Source organism: Phasianus colchicus, chromosome 2 (assembly GCF_987193195.1).
Source record: "Phasianus colchicus chromosome 2, bPhaCol1.hap1.1, whole genome shotgun sequence".
In the NCBI taxonomy this organism is placed as follows: domain Eukaryota; kingdom Metazoa; phylum Chordata; class Aves; order Galliformes; family Phasianidae; genus Phasianus; species Phasianus colchicus.
Genome location: NC_143437.1, coordinates 42,073,637 through 42,092,709, shown reverse-complemented (window position 1 = coordinate 42,092,709; position 19,073 = coordinate 42,073,637). Strand labels below are relative to the sequence as shown.

The following is a 19,073-nucleotide window of genomic DNA, read 5'->3' as shown; positions in this document are numbered from 1 at the left end:
TTCTCTTTTGAATAAAACTCAGGTTTTCCAGTGATGCATTTTAAGAAGCAACCAAATTCTCTAGCTTTCATATTTAAACCTTAGTTGCTTCTGTGCCTGTATCCCTGTGTTCTTACCTAATTTCATATTTAGAATAATAAAATCAGGGGGACCTGACTACATGTTTGAATCCACAAGCTCCCCTTCTCTTTTAAATGCAAATCTCTAGGGCAGAGGCACAAAGGAATTAAACACATTTACACTATTTCAAGCCATTCTGTAACCAGCAGAGCCAACAAAGCTTTGTTTTGTCCCATCTCTTCCCAGCTGCTGATCCTTATGGTTGTTTTAGGGACATCTTTGAGATCATTACTGCCTTCAATGGTGTTTAAAATCATGCAGTAGGCTAAAATGTTGTTGGGGATGGGATAGATGATAGCAAGACAGAAGGGGAAGCAGTGAAATCAATTATGCATCCTTTTCGCCTGGAACCAAGGTTGCTAGGTGCAAATTCAGTCCCCTTGTATTAACCAACCTGGATTAAGCTCCTGTTCCCCCCTTTTTTTTTTTTTTGCTACTTAATGAGATTGTAGCAAGGATAAAGGCATTTATGACATGGTGTGTTGTGAGGGTCAGAGAGAGACAAGATGTGTAAACCAGTATGGTCTGAAATACGGCTGTGTTCTTCTGGCACTGATGGAGAGAGCTTGAAAAGCTTGTTGCTGCTCTTGGCACGCTTCCCAAGCAGGCAATACCTCAGCTTCCTGCTGAGTCACAGCAGGTGAGGAGAGCATGCAGGTGCTGACCCACCTTGTAAGCACACATTCTGAGTTTAAGGAAGAAGGGGAGGGGCCTGAATACAGAGAATTGCTTATACTCCATCCCTGAATCCAGTCTTTCCAAGCTGGAGATACGTGGCCCAAGGGGGAAGTAGCTTGAGGTGCCACTGACTTTGTTGTTCTACAGCCACTGGGATCTGCTGTAGGTCCTTGGATAACTTTAAGCACTCAGTCCCTTGGATGTGCTCAGGTAGGCTTCAGTAACTGTTATTTGACTGAGTAGTGTTGGGGATGTGGAGTTAAACACACAAAGCACCCCTTCTAGAGCTAAAACATGCTCTCCAGAGGCCTGCACCAAGTCACGGATGTTACTTCATTGGATTGTAGTGACTGCAGGTCACATCTAATTGTGATTTTCTTTGCTTCCTAGGTAGCTGAATCCCATAGCCCTTGGGTTCACAACTGAATGAAAAAAAAAAAAAAATAGAGGAAGTTGATGAAGCTAATCTCTTTGCTTTCAAAAATTCAACTTAGCTACAATTCAGGTTAAAACAAATGGGGTGCCTTTGCATGCCAAAATGACAGCTCAATTATTCTCTTTTTCTTTCGACTATTAGCTGGGACATATTCTATCTGTAGTGACAAATGTTTTCTAGTGCCCCAGCCTTGCTCTTTTTCTTCTTTTGAACTGAATGTAACGTTTCTTTGGACTAGTGTTATCTGAGTGTAGCTCAGCAATGCAGCACTTCATTTCACTTGCTTCAGTTAGCCATCGGCAGAAAGACACAGTTAAAGATCTCTGTGAAACTACCTCTGTGTTTTTGTTTTTAAATTAAGGTTTTCTCCTTAGGGCTATTGCAACACTGATATTCCACAGACAGAGAGTTGCATGCAAGACTAGAAAAAACAGAAATTATGGGAGGAACCATTGGCTGAATAATATGCTCCAAATATACTCAATAATATCATGAGAATAGCATGCTTCTGACCTAAAATGAAGAATAGGTTTTCCAAAAGCTCTAAGCTCCGAACTAAGAACTGAACTCCAGACAAAATTAAACTAATGAGGTTCCAAGTAATCCTGCAATTATACTGCAGCTTTAACTCTTTGTTGCTTTTAGCTTTATGTCAGGCTTCCCCACCAACTGTTCACCTGTGACTGTGCTAATCAGAAAAGCACAGAGCCTGCAAATGAAAGAGCTGCATCCTTGTTATCGGTGTCTAGCACAGCAGATCAGGTTTGTCCACTCCACATTGTTCTAGGTCTGCTTTTCCAGCCTTTCTACCTGCCTCATTCCTCCTACTTCTCAGCCTTAATGTAAAAGCAATAACGGCCTATTACTTAATGCATGCTTCCCTAGGATATCAAACCCTCCCAACTAAAACATCACTTCCCTGGCTTTGTTTTTTAAACCAGCAATAGATGAGAGAACACATGGACTCGTTAATCCCAGGGAGAGGCTGCATGCCCAGCAGGGACACACAGTGAGCTTGGTGGCTCCCCAGCCATTCTTGCCAATAGGCATCAAAGATCAAGAGTCTACCAGCACAAGCTGGGGGCCTTCTGCTCCCTGGAGTCAGAAGGAGACACTGCTTGAAGGCCTTGACAGCTCACAGGGCTCAGCTGCCTGCAACAGCAGATAGGGAAAGAAGTTGAAAGAGAAGCTTGCTTGGGGCCACTGACGCACAAGGTGCAAGCAGGCTTTATGAATAAACACTGTGCTTCCTCTGAGTTCTTTCATGTTAAATGAAGGTTGATAAAGCTAAAGTGGAAGTCAAGGGGATATGAGAGCACTTACTCATGCCTCTCTGAGAATGTCTAGATGCTTGGTTAAGCACAGGTTTAAGTCCAGTCCTGGCTGAGACTCTTCCCACCCCTTTGTGGATTAGCACTGGTGCCAACACAGGGCCTTCCAGACAGAACCAGAAGAGATGAGGCTCAACCTGCTGCCTTCTAGGCCCTGAAAACCCATCTATCCTTAGCCAATTTTTGTGTGTCTATTTGGAAAGGCTGTGGTGCTGTGCACCTTGTTGTGAGAGCAGTGCTCATTTCTGCTCATAGGGAAGCAATGCCCAAAGGGTGGATGAAGACCACTGGTGCTCTGCTCTGTTGTTCTCAGGTCTGGGCTTGATCCGTGTGACAGGGATGGGCATAGGCACTGACTAGTTAGGTCTGATAATCATTAATGAAAGCCCTGGATGTGATGATGGGCTGAAAAGAGAGGGTTTTTTCGTTGATTTGTTGGTTGATTGGGTTTTTGTTGCCTTTTTTTTTTCTTCTTTTTTTTTTTTTTTTGCAACAAGCAGACATCACCAAGGCATTTTAGCGTGTGTTTTTAGAGGACCAACGCAAGTCCCTTGTGGGTTTCTTGATGTACGTTATTTATAAACACTACAGACCATCCATCATCTGGTTTATGAAAGAAAGCCAAGATCATATGTTTTGGGCATTCTAAATGCTATCTAGTTTTCTGGCTTTCCTGCATGAGAAATTGGTATCTTGAATGAAAACTCCAAGAGGTCAGCAAAAAGCCATGAATCTACACATATCAAAGGATAGCAGTTAAGACATAAATTGATGCAAAGTATTGCAGGATCTGCCAGTCAACAGCTAGAGGAGTGTGTTGAAAGAAGGGAAGTTACAGGGAAGAGTCCCATGATGGGAAGATACATAGAAACCTGATTTCTAAAAGCATGAAAATGTTTTTCTACTGAGGACTGGCCTTCTAGGTTTGCTTTCTCTCCCACCTCATGATTTTATTGCTTTTATAGAGCAGATTTCAGAGAAGTCTGTTGCTCTCTTCTTGAGAAAGCAGGAAGATTTGTGCTGAGCTTATTGCTAGCAGCATGATTTCATTACAGAACACTAATATTGTAATTTTGTATGCTTACACAGTGTTTAATGCACACATTAAGCTAGATGTGCTTTCTTTCAGTTTGTATAGCAGCCTAAATGGCATAACAGTATGATACACTTGTTTATTTGGCACTGAAGCTCAGATTTGGTGCTTAAGCATTTACTGAACTGGGGGGCTGTGCTGTGATTTAATGGTTCAAATAAGAGTCTAGTTAGTGATCAGAACTCCTGTATCTGTAAGCTCAGAAGATTTTCAAACTAGTAGATAATAATTGAGTTCCAACATGGAAAGCTTACTGGCTTTTCCTATCCAACAGACAGTAATTTTAATGCAGCCTATATTTTAAGTATCAGCCTGTTCATATGTCAAGTCACTGAGACCTGACAGTGTGAAGGTTATAGAGTAAATTGTACCATTTTTAGGGTGGAGTTTACTGTTGTAAAACAAAACTACATCAGAAAACTTAATTCTACTACTAATCAGTATTTCTTAACATTTTTTACCTCCGTATTACTAGAAGATGTATTCCTCACTTTTAAAATCTCATTTACTGCAAAAAGTAGATAAGCAACCTGTGTTATTTCATTCCAAATCTTACTAACGTATCTGAGCTGATGTGGGTTTGGCAATGTTTGGACTGTATTGCTCTACTTATTAATAGCACAGCTACTATTTGGGCTCAGGAAATGTAGCTGTTTAAGCACCCAGAAAACATTCAGCTATTGATGGTTTCTATTTTTATAACCTGTTAGATTAAGATGCGATGTGACATGATTCATAATGTTGAGTTTATATCTAAAAAATAACCTGGCATTGGAAAGATCTCAGTTTTAAGAAAATGAGTTCATTTAGTGTTATGGGAAAAAGTACATTACAGGCAAAGCAGACACTTGCTGTGCATTGTCTATGTGTTTAAACACCAAGGTTACCGAAATTCCCCAGCTGAAGGCTCAGCTCTCTTCCCTTCCCCCTAGCTATGCAGTGGTGAAGGACAGTACTGAATATAATAAATTCAAATTAATAAAGGTTGGACAAGGCATCCTTCTACCCTTTCTCTTTTAGATTGGGTGCCCTGAAGGACCAGTAAAAAATTCAGCAATCAAGGGCTACAGAAATGTGACTATGTAAAGGACAGTACTGTTTCAACCCAGTGACCCCAGCAGGATCAGACTGATTTAGCAGAAAGAAAATATTAGGAGTTTTGGCAACAGCTAAGGTTTCTTTTTTCACTGTGTCAGTTGTATTGCGAATAATTGTTGACATCTGCTTCCCTCTGAGGAAGGTACTTGAGGACATAACAGAGGTGCCTCTTCTAGCTTTGGGACCTATGGTTTTGGTACGGCATAACTGTTCTTCCAGCTGCTTCAGAATGGAGTGTTTCCTTTTTTAAAGAAGATTGGTGTAACTTTAATATCTTGATTGTATATCTTTCCCGTGCTTACCTTGAGGCTGATTTCTCCGTCACTAAAAGTCCTTCTGTGACAAACGCTCAAAAGTGAATGCTAGATGCAGAGATTTACCCACATAGAGACATTCTGATTTTGTTTAAAGCCTAAGCACTGCTTGATTAGGCTGTGGAACACTTCCAGACCCTTCAAACATTACCTGGTAGCTACCTGCAGCCTGCCAACTGTTCTCATCCAGGTTACACTCACCTCATACAGTGGCTTTGAGTCTGCAGAGGGATGTTTGGACAGATGCATCTGCTTGGCTGCACTGGTATGATCTTGGGGGGTCCTGATGGACAAAATTCTGGACTTGAGCCAGCAGTGTGCTTTTGTAGTCCAGAAGGCCAACAGTATCCTGGGCTGCATCACGTGAAAGGTGGCCAGCAGGGAAAGGCAGGTGACTGTACCCCTCTGCTCTGCCCTTGTGAGGCTCCATCTGGAGTAACGCATCCAGGCCTGGGGCCTCCAATACAAGAAGCATGTGGAACTGTTGGAGTGGGTCCAGAGGAAGGCTGAGATCAGAGGGCTGGAGCACCTCTCCTATGATGAAAGACTGGAGGAATTGGGATTGTTTAGTTTGAAGAACAGAAGGTTCCAGGGAGTCCTTGTTGCGATCTCCCAATACTTGAAATGAGCTTACAGAGGGAGATCAACTTTTTATGCAGCTGGAGAATGATTGGACATGGGCAAAGGTTTAAACTGAAAGAGGGGATGTTTTAGATAGATGTTAAGAAGAAATTCTTCATTTAGAGTATGGTGAGGCACAGAAATAGGTTGCACAGAAAGGCTGAGGGTGCCCCATCCCTGGAGGTGTTCAAGGCCAGGCTTGATGGGATCCTGGGCAGCCTGATTTAGTGGGTGCCAGCCCTGCCCACATCAGGGAGGCTGGAACTAGATGATCTTAAAGGTCCATTCCAACCTGGGCCATTCTATGATTGTATGACCCTCAGCGGTCTCATCTAGCCCTATTTTTTTTTTGTCAGTGGGTCTGAAACTTAAAAGTGTGACTGCTTATTCCCTTCAGAAGCAGTGGGGCTGCTGGGAAAATACTTGGGATGCCCAAAGAATTGTTCTCTACTTGACCCTGCTCTTCATGGGAAGGAAGAAGAGGTGCAACTCGTTCTGCAGGACCTTCCCACTCAGCTGTGAGGAGATGTCTGCCAGCTTTTCCCCTCCAGAGGAGATCAAGACAGAATGATTTAGATGACATTACTTAATTGACAGTGAGCATTCCTACTTCCCCACCACCTCCTTTTTCTTTTGTGTGTGAAGAGTGACATTCAGCATTCTGGTTTCTGAAGCAAACAGCTTTACTTATAGCACAGAATGGTTGTTGCAGGACAGACTTCCAACCTCTTATCCCACTGTTTCACCTGCCCCCTATGCCTCAGGTCACTGGCTTATGATGTCAGCTGGCACCCAAGGAATACACATCATGCTTAGATGATACCTATCTTACAAAGATAGGCTGAAGGAACTGGGCTTGTTCAGCCTGGAAAATAGAAGCTACAGGGAGACAACATTGCAGCGTCCCAGTATTTAAAGGGAGTTTATAAACATGAGGGAAATCAACTTTGTAGAGGGGTAGATAGCAGTAGGAAATGGTGAACAGTTTTAACCTAAAGGAGGTGAGATTTAGATTAGATGTCAGGGAGAAGTTTTTTACTGAGAGAGTGGTGAGGTGCTGGAACAGGTTGTCCAGAGAGGCTGGACAATCTGGATGCCCTGGAGGTGTTTAAGGCCAGGTTGCATGGGGCCCTGGGCAATTTAATTTAGTGCTTGATCCAGTGGTTGGCAATCTTGCCTGTGGCAGGGGGGTTGGAAACTGATGATCCTTGAGGTCCCTTCCAACCTAAGCCATTCTATGATTCAATGGTTCTGTGCAAGTTAAGGAGGATGTCAGGATGTCACCTGTGCCTGTGCCTGCAACTCAGCTCCCTAACTGCTCCAGAGCTAGACCACAGCAACATGGATTTTCTCCTGGATTCCAATAATGACTTATGGTTTCTCAGTGGCTTCAGCTCTCTCAGCTGCTGTTATATGATGTAGCATATAGTGCTATTACCTTAATGCAGTGTCATTACTGGTTAACTATTTATTTTTGTGATTAACTTTTACACTCATTCACAAGCTTTTAATTACTGAATTCCCCACACAGTTCTTTAATTCAATTTGTTTTGACCTTCCAGTTACCAGGGAAATAAAAGGAAAGTGAAATCTGTGTTATGTCACTGTATTCAGCATTTGCAGCTGGGATTGAGACCCTGAGGCAGGGGATGAGGCACAAAGACTGGGCTGGGAGAGTGTGGTAAGTATTTAGGAGCATTTATCTCCTCCGTGCCAGTGGAAGAGAAGCTTTGACACTTGTGTGGCTTCCCCCTAAGGACAGCCCATGTGCTTACCCAACAGTGCCTGCACAGGCAAATCTTTGGGATTCCACAAGGGATATTTGATCCCTGTCCAGCCAACCCCAATGGCTAGCCTTTGCTTGGAGTATATAGGCATTACAAGATGACAGATGAATGAATGATCAGAGTAAAAGTCTGCAGGTGCATGCTAGATTGTCCCAGTGAAATCTCCACCTGACGTTGCCAGTAGACTTGAACATGAGTCCAAAGGGCTGCTGGCTAGCCTGCAAGTTATTCAGAGCTTGGCTTCTCTGTGCAGATTATCAACAGTATGCAACTAGGCCTTTGTTGGATGGCTGGCCTTGGACTCTGTCTTACACCAGACTGGTAATGCCAACTTAACTTTGATAGACTGTTGATGCCAGAAAAGCCTTGGGAAACAACTGATAGTGAAGAGAGAAAGTTTGGGTTTTGTGCAGATCCTTCATGTGAAAAAACAACAACAACAACAACAAACAAAAAACCCAGCCAAACAACTTTATTAGTCTTGCTTTTATTACATGAAACTTTTCCTAGCTTTGCCAAGAAGCTGATGGGTAGCAGATAGGCCAAGAGTAATTGACCCCTAGGGATAAGCTAAGAGACACAGGATGACCATTGTCACAACAACTGGAGTCTGCCATGGGGGACTCGTTATATGGTCAGTCACAACTGCTCATTGAGGTAAAGATCATTTTTAGACTGGTTCTGCTGGGATCTTGTTTGCTTTGCACTGGTGATTCACCAGAAAGCAATTGCAACGATCTTGATAATGAGGCTAACAGGTGCTGATAGGAGTGGAGGATGTATTATGTTGATTGCTGAGGAGATTTTCTGAAATTATTTGTTTAAACAGGAATGAGCAGCACTCATGTGGGTATGCTTCATTTCATGACAATTAGGATTGACATGAATTCCTCCCCTGTCACACAAGGAACTCCTATTATTAACTCCTAACATTTCTTTCCTAAGAAATTCAAACCCAGTAAGTTGCTTTAAGTAGATACAGATCAGGTGATATCAGATCTATTTTAAATGAATCAGTCTAGACCATAGCATTTCAGTCCGAATCTGGCTAAAAACATGAACCATTCTGTTTTCCAGGTTGTACCATCTGAATCCAGACTCATTTTGGTTTTTCCTTAGTATTCTGAACATCTGAAATAATTTCAAAATGCACTATAAATTAATTCTATTTTTATACAGGCATACAATGTTTGAATAATGAATTGAAACAATTTGGAAGAAAGGTTCTTAAAATTATTATTAACTCTGGTTTCTCAAATATTGTCCTAAGTCTTCCCCTAAGGAACAGAGAAAATATTCCAACTCTGCATGATGAAAAAGCTTTAATGCAAAGAGCTCTCCACAGGACTGTTTTCATTTTGCAGTGTATTTTAAACATATGGACAGGACAGACTGTTAATTATTTCTTCTCCTTTTGGCTCAGTTCCATGTACAACTCAGCAAAAGCAGAGCTCTACAAACTATTCTATGGACAATAAATGGCTCTCTATTTGCTGAGTGCTAAATAAAAATGATGGAAGGGTGTTGTGACTAGCCCTTGAGGCTCTTGTTGGCCCACAAAAAAACATCCTTGCCCTTTCCTCCCCCAGCTGCTGTATCCTGACGTGACCAGAAAGGCATGTGTGTCTTCTGAGGGACAAGTGCAGGAAGATCTAATCTCAAGAGCTTTAGACATTGCAGGCCACGGCTGTGTGCAGGGCCCTTTGCAGTCTTCTGGTGGCTCTGTAGTAAATGGGTGGTAATGTTAAATAATGATGATATCTGTAACGGAAGGTTTATATCTAAATAGACTACAGGTGAACTTCTCTGGCCCTGAAGTTGCCCTTGCCCATGGGTCAGTGGCCTCCCACAGAAGTGCAGAGCTTGTGCTGGTTTCTCACAGCTTGCTCTCCCTTGCAACCACTCTAACACCTTCTTCTCCCAGAAGTGCATGCTGAGTTGACAGCCTGCTGATGCTTATCTTTTTCTCTGGGGACCAACTAATGTATCTATGCTCCATCTACACTGAGTCCTAAAATTCAGTGAATACTTAATTACTACAGTGTTTGTTCTGTAAGAACACTTTTATTCTGTTAGAAACATTTTTCAAATGTAATGAGGATGAGGCCCCTGCCTCTTGTCATTTGTAGTCTGAATGTGTAGCTATAGCCTGGAGAAAAAAAAAGAATGAACAGAAATGAAGTGTCAGTGTGATAGTTTTAGATGATATAGAGGAAAACCTGGGTTTTTTCTTTTTTTTTCTTTTTTTATTTTTTTTTTTATGCTTATTACTAAAATGAAAACACATGGGGAAAGAGGGGAGGCCCACAGATTATGGAGACATTTTTCATTATTAATTATCTATTTTGCACTATTACAACTGCTCTGAAATCTGAACATACCTCATATCCAGTAACAAATGCAGTTGCACAGCAGCCCTTGAACATTAATCTTGGAGGACAGTCCTGGCCAGGATAGTAGGCTTTGTTTTGCATTCAAAGAAATGCAGAGAAGGTTTGCACCAAGTCTAAATTTATTGTCCAAATTAGCTGCGTCCTGGGATGGTGATAAGCATGAGTTGCAGCACTTAGACCTGCATCTCAGATACCTCCCTTCTCCCACTTGTGTTCCAAGACAGAAAGAGGTGGTAGCCATATCAACTTCAAATCTTTGAGGAGAAGATAGACCTTCAAAAATATTCCTCTTCTCTGTGGGTTTCCTTGCCAAGAGGTTAAATGCAACCTTACATTAAGCAGATGGAGGCTTCTCCCTGTTCTCTCTTCAGCTGCTCTAGTCATATTTTCTTCTGCACAAAGCCCCATCCCTGGCACTGCAGGTAGGTTTCCAGGGAATGCCCAGCAAGGCAGGATCATGTCTGAGAGCAGTGATCTCCTCAGACCCTTTGTGCCACCCCATACTGCACTGTTCATGGTGAGTGGGCACAATGAGCCCCTGGGAGCAAAGGGCTGTACCCCCAAGACAGTTCCAAGCTTGCCAAGAGGGAAAGGGCAGCTTTGCTGGAGTGGTGCCTGGAGACATTTCCTGTTGCAACTTACTGACAGCTGACAGAATGGCATGAAAAAGAAAGTGAGAAGAAGTATTTAGAATGCAAAGACCTCAGTTCTGCAGTTGTGTCCAGGGATTTTCTGCATCACATCTCAGCAGCACTCTGTCCACCTCAGTGCAATGGATGTGCAGTTCAGACATACAAGTAAATGCACACTCTTTGCATGCCTAACTAGATTTTACAAAGCTTTCCAGGCTTTAAAGTAAGGTTAATGTGTTCGTTCTGCTTGGCATCTGAGTCAGACATAACTGCTGAACACACAGAAGGATGGCTCCATTAGTCCCCTGAGATGTGCTTGCTGGGATGTTCCCCTGCCACCAGGCAGAATAAGCGGGTTGCTTCTTGCCATGGTGATTCACCACCCTTTCCTTTAGAAATGAATCCCCTCTGGGAGAGCACACAGGGTATTTCCCAACTGGGATTATGGTGACTCTGGTCGGATTTACTGAATATGTTCATCCTGTCTTCTGCTCCTCTTCCTGTAGGATTTCAGTGCAAATGAGTAGGGATTAGGCTTTTGCCTCTCTTTTCTTCCTTGGAGGGACTAGCTGCAAGGCAACTGTGCCCTCCCTGCTCCAAAGGCAGGCCCACACGCTATGCTGCATGGTTCAGCATGGTAAAGCTTGGCATGGCACAGCAAAGCATAGCTGGGTTGCCCACTGGAGGTGGATGCAGATGGGGGAGAACTTGCAGCATCATGCCCTCAATCATTACAGCCAGGCAGGCTGGTGTTTGCAGGCCAGTTTTTCACTGTGCTTTAGCTTCTCACCCCTTGTGGGATTACAGAAGGAAATGAAAACACAAAGTTCGAGCACTGGCAAGTGAAGCTGGCAGCAATGAGCAGCTCCCCAGCAGTCTGCAGTGTCATCCTGTCTCCATCCTCTCCCTGCCTATGTGTCATTCTAACATAGCCTATGTTCTGGTTTTGTATTTATTTTCCTCCAGTTTTCTACCCTGAGGCACAATTCAGCTCTGACACCAGCACGTTGCTTTATTCTCCCCCAGCCCAGAGCTCCCTGTTGCTGATGGGGTGCAGCAGCCACCCTGGGATGGGTGTTACAATCCTACCACAGGACAAGCAGAATGCCTTCCAGTTATGTAGTGCAAGATACTTGGAACAGCTACAAAAATGTGGAAATGCAAGATGGTGTGCATATTAGATTGGAATACTGATTAGATCCAGAAATAAATGGCTAGATTAGCTAAAGTAGTTGGGAAGCCAGCATTTTGTGTCATTTATTATTCCTTGGCTAGCTTGAATTGGAAGAGGAACTGACTGAATACTTAAGTGACATGTTGTGACATACCAGTGCTGTTTGTGTCAGAGGTTTTGGCAGAGGACTTAGAACAGGGAGCAGGCGTGCCTGGTGTGGTGTGTGAGAGCCAGGCAGCAGAGGCACTGGGAGTTTGGGGACAGAGGTTGGGGTGACAACCTGCATATGGAGGCACCTTGAGCCACCCACCAGGAAGGACCACAGCTTCTGCAGGGCTTTGAGCACTAAACACCTGCTGCTAATATAGCCTTGCATCAAGGAAAGTGGTCAAGGCCTATCGAGGAAGCTTTCCATGGAAAGACTTCTCTGCAGGAAAAGCAGGATATGTCAAGACAAAGCCTGAAAGGTTGCTGAAGGGTGATGTCTCCCTGGGCTCCGTCCTTCCATGTACAGCTCTTCTTGCTCACTCAGCCACTTGCTGGGTATTTCTGAACATTACCATTTAACCACCTCTCTGCCAGCTTCTCCTGAGCCCACCAGAGCAAGGCTGGCATGTTAGTCAGCATTATCGCCTGCTGGAAGCTGGGGATCAGAGGGACTTTGCTATTTTTATCCGTAGTTTCTCACTCTGCAGACAGCTTTCTCACCTCTCCTGAAGTGTCACGGGATGGGGACCAGTGCCACTGTGACACCAGGAGATCTCAGCATGTCAGCCCCAAGGTCTCGGGAAGTTCTGACCAGAGAAAAGGGTGATTGCACGTAGTAGGGCCTGGTTTGCAGCAGTGCTGCTCTTGTTTCTTTTTTAATTTCTTTCCTCTGAAAAGAGAGAGATGCTTGTGAACAGCAAAAGCAAACCGTTCACTGATTAAAGAAGGGGAAGGTCATGCCATCTGTATAATGTGATCTGGGATGTAATCATGTATGTGATTTTAACCTGAGTAGTTTCTGTCCTCTGTAAGACTCAATCTTCAGTTTGCTGGAAGTAAATCCATCAAAGTCCAGCCAAATAGATTGGTGGTTTGATGTGTTCTGATGTACACGCACTAAAGCATGCCTGGGGGGGGCAGTGTCCCAGCCTGTATTTCATGAGACACTTGTAGTTAAACATCACCTTTACTTCAGGAGGTGTCAGATATCAAGCCCCAGTACTACAAACACGAAGGTGGTTGTTCTCCAGTCAAGACTACAAGGAGGGCCGTGAGGCCTGTCAGATGTCCATACTGAGCACAGTTGTTACTCTGAGGCAGTTAAATGATATCCCCAGCAGCCCATCCCACTGCCTTTGTCTTCTCAGATGAGAGCAATGGCTGCTGGATGCAGCAAGCTGGAGGAGACACCTGAGTAAAGGGACACAATGGCAGAGAAAAGAAGCAGCAAAGGCCTTTCTGTGTATGAAGATGAGAAACAGACTCTGCAACTTCTTCGGCGGTCATTGTAAAAACACACAAAGTTTGACGTTTTACTCAGATCCAGTTGGCCCTACCAAGACAATACTGAGGCAAGTAGGATGCATGGATTTATCCTCTTTATATTCCTTTTCCTGGCAGCTGGACCAGCCTAGAACATGAATTTCAAACTCTGTAATTATATCTACATCTTTCATTCCTACAGAATGCTGACAGATTAAGGATGCGACAAAGACTCTTTTGTTATAATAGAAAAGGGCTCGTATGGGTTTTGCAATGAAGATATGATAAAGCTCTGAGAGGGCTGTACGATTTTATGCTAATCCCTGAGAAGCAGATCAATATCAAGGCAAAAGGCATAATGTTTTTACAAAAGGAGAGATCAGCACAGATGTACTCAGATGAGAGGCAAGGCTACAATCAAGTTGCCAGGTGATGTTTGTCGTACAAATCAAATAAGAAAAGATTTCCTCTTGCAGTCACAGTAATCTTGTTTTTATTCTTCAAACCATAGATGTTAAAACTGGAACGAGCCTATCTGAACTGGTTACTACATCAGGTCTCTGAACTGCTTATTGCTCTGTGTTGATGCATGGAATTTATATTGCCTGGAGACCACTCACATACGCTTATGGACATCATTAAGAAATTAAATAACATTTAATCATGCGCCTCATGCAGAATTCATCAATGTCAGTGGATATTTCAAACAAGAGTAGGTTTTCCCCTGCTGTAAATCAGTACAGAGCAGTAGGATAAAAAATAATAAGATGAAAAAGTATGAATATCTAATTTGGAGTGAGCGTAGTAATCAAAAATGATGGTTCCTTGACTAAAAACAATTGGATTTTGCAGACATGCCTGGAATCTGTTATACATTTGTGTCTTTGAGAAACATATTGACTGAATTACCACCTAGTCACAGCTCATAAATTAAGTATATTTCTGATCTATTTTACAGGAAAAAAGGGGGAAGCAGAAAGGGAGCCTACAGATAGGACTTGGCTCTGTGAAGGCATTCCATGTATTGAGTGATTGCATATTCTCATTTGATGAGCACAATGGCAAGAACAATAGGATTATATTTCAATATTGGTCTTGATACAACTGATTAATTCCATAGGCACTACAGAATATTTTCTTGTAGCCCTGGGCTATCTCTCTCCTTCCTTCCAAGACGTCCTCACTGGCCGATAAGCATCCCATTCTCTACTTTGCTGAAGATGGTGATGGAGAGGAGCATGGGGAAGAGAGAGAGATAGCTGGCTGTCACCTCCAGCACCCTGACCAAGCAGAGCTGAAGGGAACTGCTGAGCAGTGGGGTAGGGAGGAGAATGGCAGTCAGCGGGTTGGGTGGGCAGGATGAGAGGCTCTGGGAGCGGGGCCTTAGGCGGAAGGGAAGAGAGCTGTAGCAATCTCTGCCCTGGGGATACAGCAGGGCTGTGTGCTCCCTGTCTATCAGGGATTCCCACATCAGATATGCTCGCTTGACAAGCCGAAAGGCATCTCTTAAAATCTCCCCCGACTGCCACAGCCCTCCAAACCCCAAAGGTTGCTGAATACACAGCAGGTAGGGCAACTATCTCCATCACTGTCAAGGCTGAGACATGTCCCTAGTGCTGCTTTCCCAAGCTCGCCCTTCAGAAACAAGTCAGCTGCAAGTGGGCTGGGTGCTGTTTCTTTTGTTCCCAAACAAACACTTCATAGATCCCGCCAGATACACATCTGCACACACAATTACACATCCATCACCAGCAAGTTAATTTGAGGAGAGCAGCACAGGTGTGAGAGAAGCACTTGTAGCCTGCACAATATTTTTTTATGAGCTTCAGCAAATGCAGTGCTCCATATTCCATGGGAGCAGCTGAGTCAAAACTAAAATGTCACCCCCCCATCATACAAGAAGTTGCAGGAGAGTTAAATGCTTTGAATTTAGGGACCCATAGTTCCAGGTTTACATGAGCACGTTCTATTTTCAGCCTACAGCTTTTATTCAAATGAGGGGGGAATTGGAATTTGGTCTTCTTCCAAAATTTGCAGATGTCAGATACGTTTTCTCTCATCAGACAGCTTCACTCTGACTCCAAAGTCATTATACACACATATACGCATGCATGGCCTCTTACAGTGGCCATGCTCAAGGTAGACCCTCTGTGCCTGTGCTGCCCTGTTAACTTATTTCTCAGTAAGTCATACACATTGCAGGCACTGATTTACTGCACTTATCTGTACAGCACACATTACAAGTTTAGTTTGTCTTGGACTCCACAGAGTTAACAAACACTGGTGTGCACTAAGTCCTATAGGTCCAAGAAATCTAATTGACTCTGCACATGTATTTTGTATCATTATTTCCATTGCGGATTCTCTACCTGGAGAAATAGGGGCCACTGGTGAATAACCTGACTAAATCATAGGCATGACTGGCATTCCACGCATTCTGCCCAACGCAGCCCCAATGTAGCTGGGGGCAGTCGGAGGCGGCTGTGTGATCTCTCAGCCTCTGCTGGCTCATGCAGTCATACACTGCGGGGGATTCCTGGTAAATCAGCAATTGATGTTGCCAGTTATCACAGAGCTCTCATTTCCTGAGATCTGTAAAGTGAAGACATTAGCTGCTAATAAACGGAATGTTTACTTAATTTCCTCCACCCTTTCAGTTAGAAAGAAAAGATAAAAGCAAAACAAACAGTGCTAAGTGTATTATGATGGGGTTAGCTAATTGAACTCTTTGGCAATTTCAGAGGTGCATAACTACACAGCCTCATTGGCAGAACATAATTGCATATTTGAGCAACTGCATGAGGCAGCAGAAAGCTACGTACGTGGAGTTTAGTTAAAGGTTTCTTTGTCACTGAGAAACATAATTCCTCATAACTTTGGGAATTTGGATGTTGTCTTCCAAGCTCATTCTTCTTTCCAGAGAAGTATTTCTCTTATGCCACCGCTGTGCATTTCAGTGAGGCTTTGCCTCTAAAAGTCCTTGAGCAGCATTCACAAGCAAAAGAATGGGGATGGCTTGTTCCTACTGCTCAATAAGGGCTATGCCAAACCAGACCCTGCTTTGGTAACTGTTCCAGCACCCTAAGGTGATCCCTAAGGCTCCAGAAGGACCAAAGCACAGGCTTAGCCTTGCCAAATGACTGGCATGACTGGGGCTTCCAAATCCAAACCACACCAACCAACCTTACAAAACACCCACGTCTCCTGATAGAAGTAAAATGGCTTTGCACATTCCTTGTCCTAGTAACTCAGAAAGAAGTTTGACATTCTTGCGGTATTATCTCCCAGATCTTCCTTACTTCTACAAATTTCCATACTCAGCTTTTAGGAGGGGAATGTATTTTCCCCAGTGAGTGATGGGTGAGCAAAAATGAGATAGTTATGAGGCATGTTGCCATTTTAATTATAAAGGCTACTGTGGTAAAAGCACTAAGTTAAATTTATAACAGAAACAAAACTTGTACAGGCAGGAAATGATAAATACCAATACTTGACAATGACATATTTTTACAGTAGGGATAATTCAGCATTCCCCTCCAATGAAGCCACATCCAAAATCCAAGCCATTGCTTGATCTAATCTCTGATAGCAGCCACTATTTGCATCACCTGCAGTAACAAGAATGTGGATGTGAACAGCACTGGAGAACCCGAATGACAGGTTTGACCCCAAGATTTCTACTAGTCTGATGTCATAGCAGGACTTCCTTTTTCTCAGAGGAGAGATCATCTTTCTGCTCTTGGGAAACTAAGTCAGATCTCCTATGAACTGAGCACATTTGCCCTCTGACTGGATGATAAAGTTGCAGACAGCAAACCTCCTTCAAGTGTCTTCAGAGAAGTCATCTATGTAAGCCTGAGTTCGAAAGTTTGAGCAGTCCTTCCATGCCTTGCCATTCCTCAAAACCAATGGGAAACATGAAGCCAGCCTTGTGCCCAGCATGTGAGGGACACAGTGGTGACTAGTGGTGAGGGATTTGCCCTTGCTTGGCCACAGGTGCCCAGAAGCACCAAGAGACATGAGGAATAGAACAGGGCTACACAGTGCTCCTTGAGCATCTGACACAATCTGGGACGAGGCTTTGAACTGCTAAGGAGCAGGTTGCCCAGAAAAGCTGTGGATGCCCCATCCCTGGAAGATTTCAAAGACAGGTTGGATGGGGCCCTGGGAAGTCTGAAGCACTGGAACTAGTTGATCTTCAAGGTCCCTTCCAACATATGCTGTTCTATGATTCTATGATTCTGTGAAGAAGCAGTTTTCCTTAGATCTGAGCTTAATTTATCACTGTTCTTGAGCTGCTTTAGCAGCCTGAGAATTACCATTGCCTTGTTGATCTTCCTCTGTAGACTCTGTTTTGGAAAAACAATAGTAATAGCTGGGTTTCAGAACCACTGTTCCCATAAGCATACAGCCTGTTTTTGTCCTTCACATAGGGTGTATAGGTCACAAGTTGTATTATTATTGTTATTTCTAAATCAGCTCTTCTAGGTGTGTCTCCTGCCTTTTATAAGTGAGAATGTTATGTCTTGCAACTGAGCAGCTATCTAGATATTAAGGTTTTGGGTGTTTTTTTTTGTTTGTTTTTTTTTCCCTGGTTTCTCATGCACGAAGCTCAGCCAGAGAAAATGAACCCATCCCTGCTTGCTCCCTCTGCAAAGAATCCTGTGGGCTTGAAGCTAGTCCAGTAATGGTAAATGTAGAATGAATCTCTTGGAAATGGATAAAACTGGGACCAAGGAGCAGAAATTTAGCTGATAATATAGAAGATAATAGAGAAGAGGCTCAGCTTTCTCTGAGACACTGGGTTTTTACTCTAGGGCTTCTCAATGGCATGGGCAGGATCTCCCACGAGAAGAGCTCTTCCCAGGCAGAGGCAGTTTCCCAGCACTCCTTGTGACTGCCTGCTGTCATCCTCTGGGTGCCCAGGGACCGGCTTGGCAAGTTTGTCAGCTCCTACTGCCTGCCAGAGGATACTGGTTAATTGCTGTTGGATTGCTGTGCGATGAGCAGGTTAGATAGCAGGACTATTAAGCACTGTTCCACCACCACCCCCAAACCAGTATACCAGATACTTCCTCTAAAAGTACAGTTTCTTCCCAGTTCTAATGAATGTATCTATTTTTAAACCTCATGTGCTGCTACAGTGTAGTATTTAATCAATGGGAATAAATGGTCAGTGCTAGATTTTATTGCTCAAGTATAAGTTATCACATAGTGGAATCTGGTAATTACCTAGAAAAAAAAGAAGAGGTAAGCAAATTTTTTGTATTTTTCAGTTCGGTCAGATGCAATAATGATTTTTCCAAGCCTTTCAGCCAGTTTCCTTACTGTTTTCTCCATAATGCATTAAGACTCCTGTTCAGCAAAAAAAAAACAAAACAAAACGAAACATAAACACATGCATAACCCCAGCAAAACAATTGGCAGCTGCTTGTGTTAAATTTTAAGATTAATACCCTACTGAAAAAGGGCTTCAGCAACCCAGAGCTGTGATGCTCAGTGGACTCAGTAGCAACACACTATTTCAGACTGCTGGTGGAATCCCACTTACTAAAGTGCTGAAGTTCACTGTTTCAAAGCCAATTTGCAGGAGGAAATTTAGGAGGGAGGGTGAAGAGACACTGGCACAGGCTGCACAGAGGAGCTGTGGTTGCCCCTTCCCTGGAGGTGTTCAAGGCCAGGCTGCTGGATGGGGCCCTGGGCAGCCTGAGCTGCTGGGTGGCAGCCCTGCCCATGGGAGAACTAGATGATCTTTAAGGTCCCTTCCAACCCAAACCATTCTGTGATTCTATGATTCTATGATTCAGCCATCATGATCTGATGGCTCAGGGACATCAGATCCACGCCTCCCCTTACTCTGCCACCCCACAGCATCCAGAGCAGAACATACCAGCAGTGATCCCCAGGGTGCCATTTCCACAGCACC

General features: G+C 43.6%; 1 protein-coding gene across 6 annotated transcripts in view; it reads left to right on the top strand.

Annotated features, from left to right (window-relative positions):
• The window catches only part of LOC116242356 (uncharacterized), a 197,248-nt gene that overhangs the window by 151,180 nt on the left and 26,995 nt on the right, over positions 1 to 19,073 (top strand). Inside the window, exon 3 of one of the 6 annotated variants that reach the window (XM_090135513.1) lies at positions 17,965 to 18,305. The exons of the other annotated variants lie outside the window; for them this stretch is intronic. Coding sequence (XP_089991639.1) covers positions 17,965 to 18,044 — 80 coding nt within the window. The 3' untranslated portion in view covers positions 18,045 to 18,305. Of the gene's footprint in view, positions 1 to 17,964; positions 18,306 to 19,073 lie in introns of those variants that run through there. 6 annotated transcript variants of the gene reach the window in all.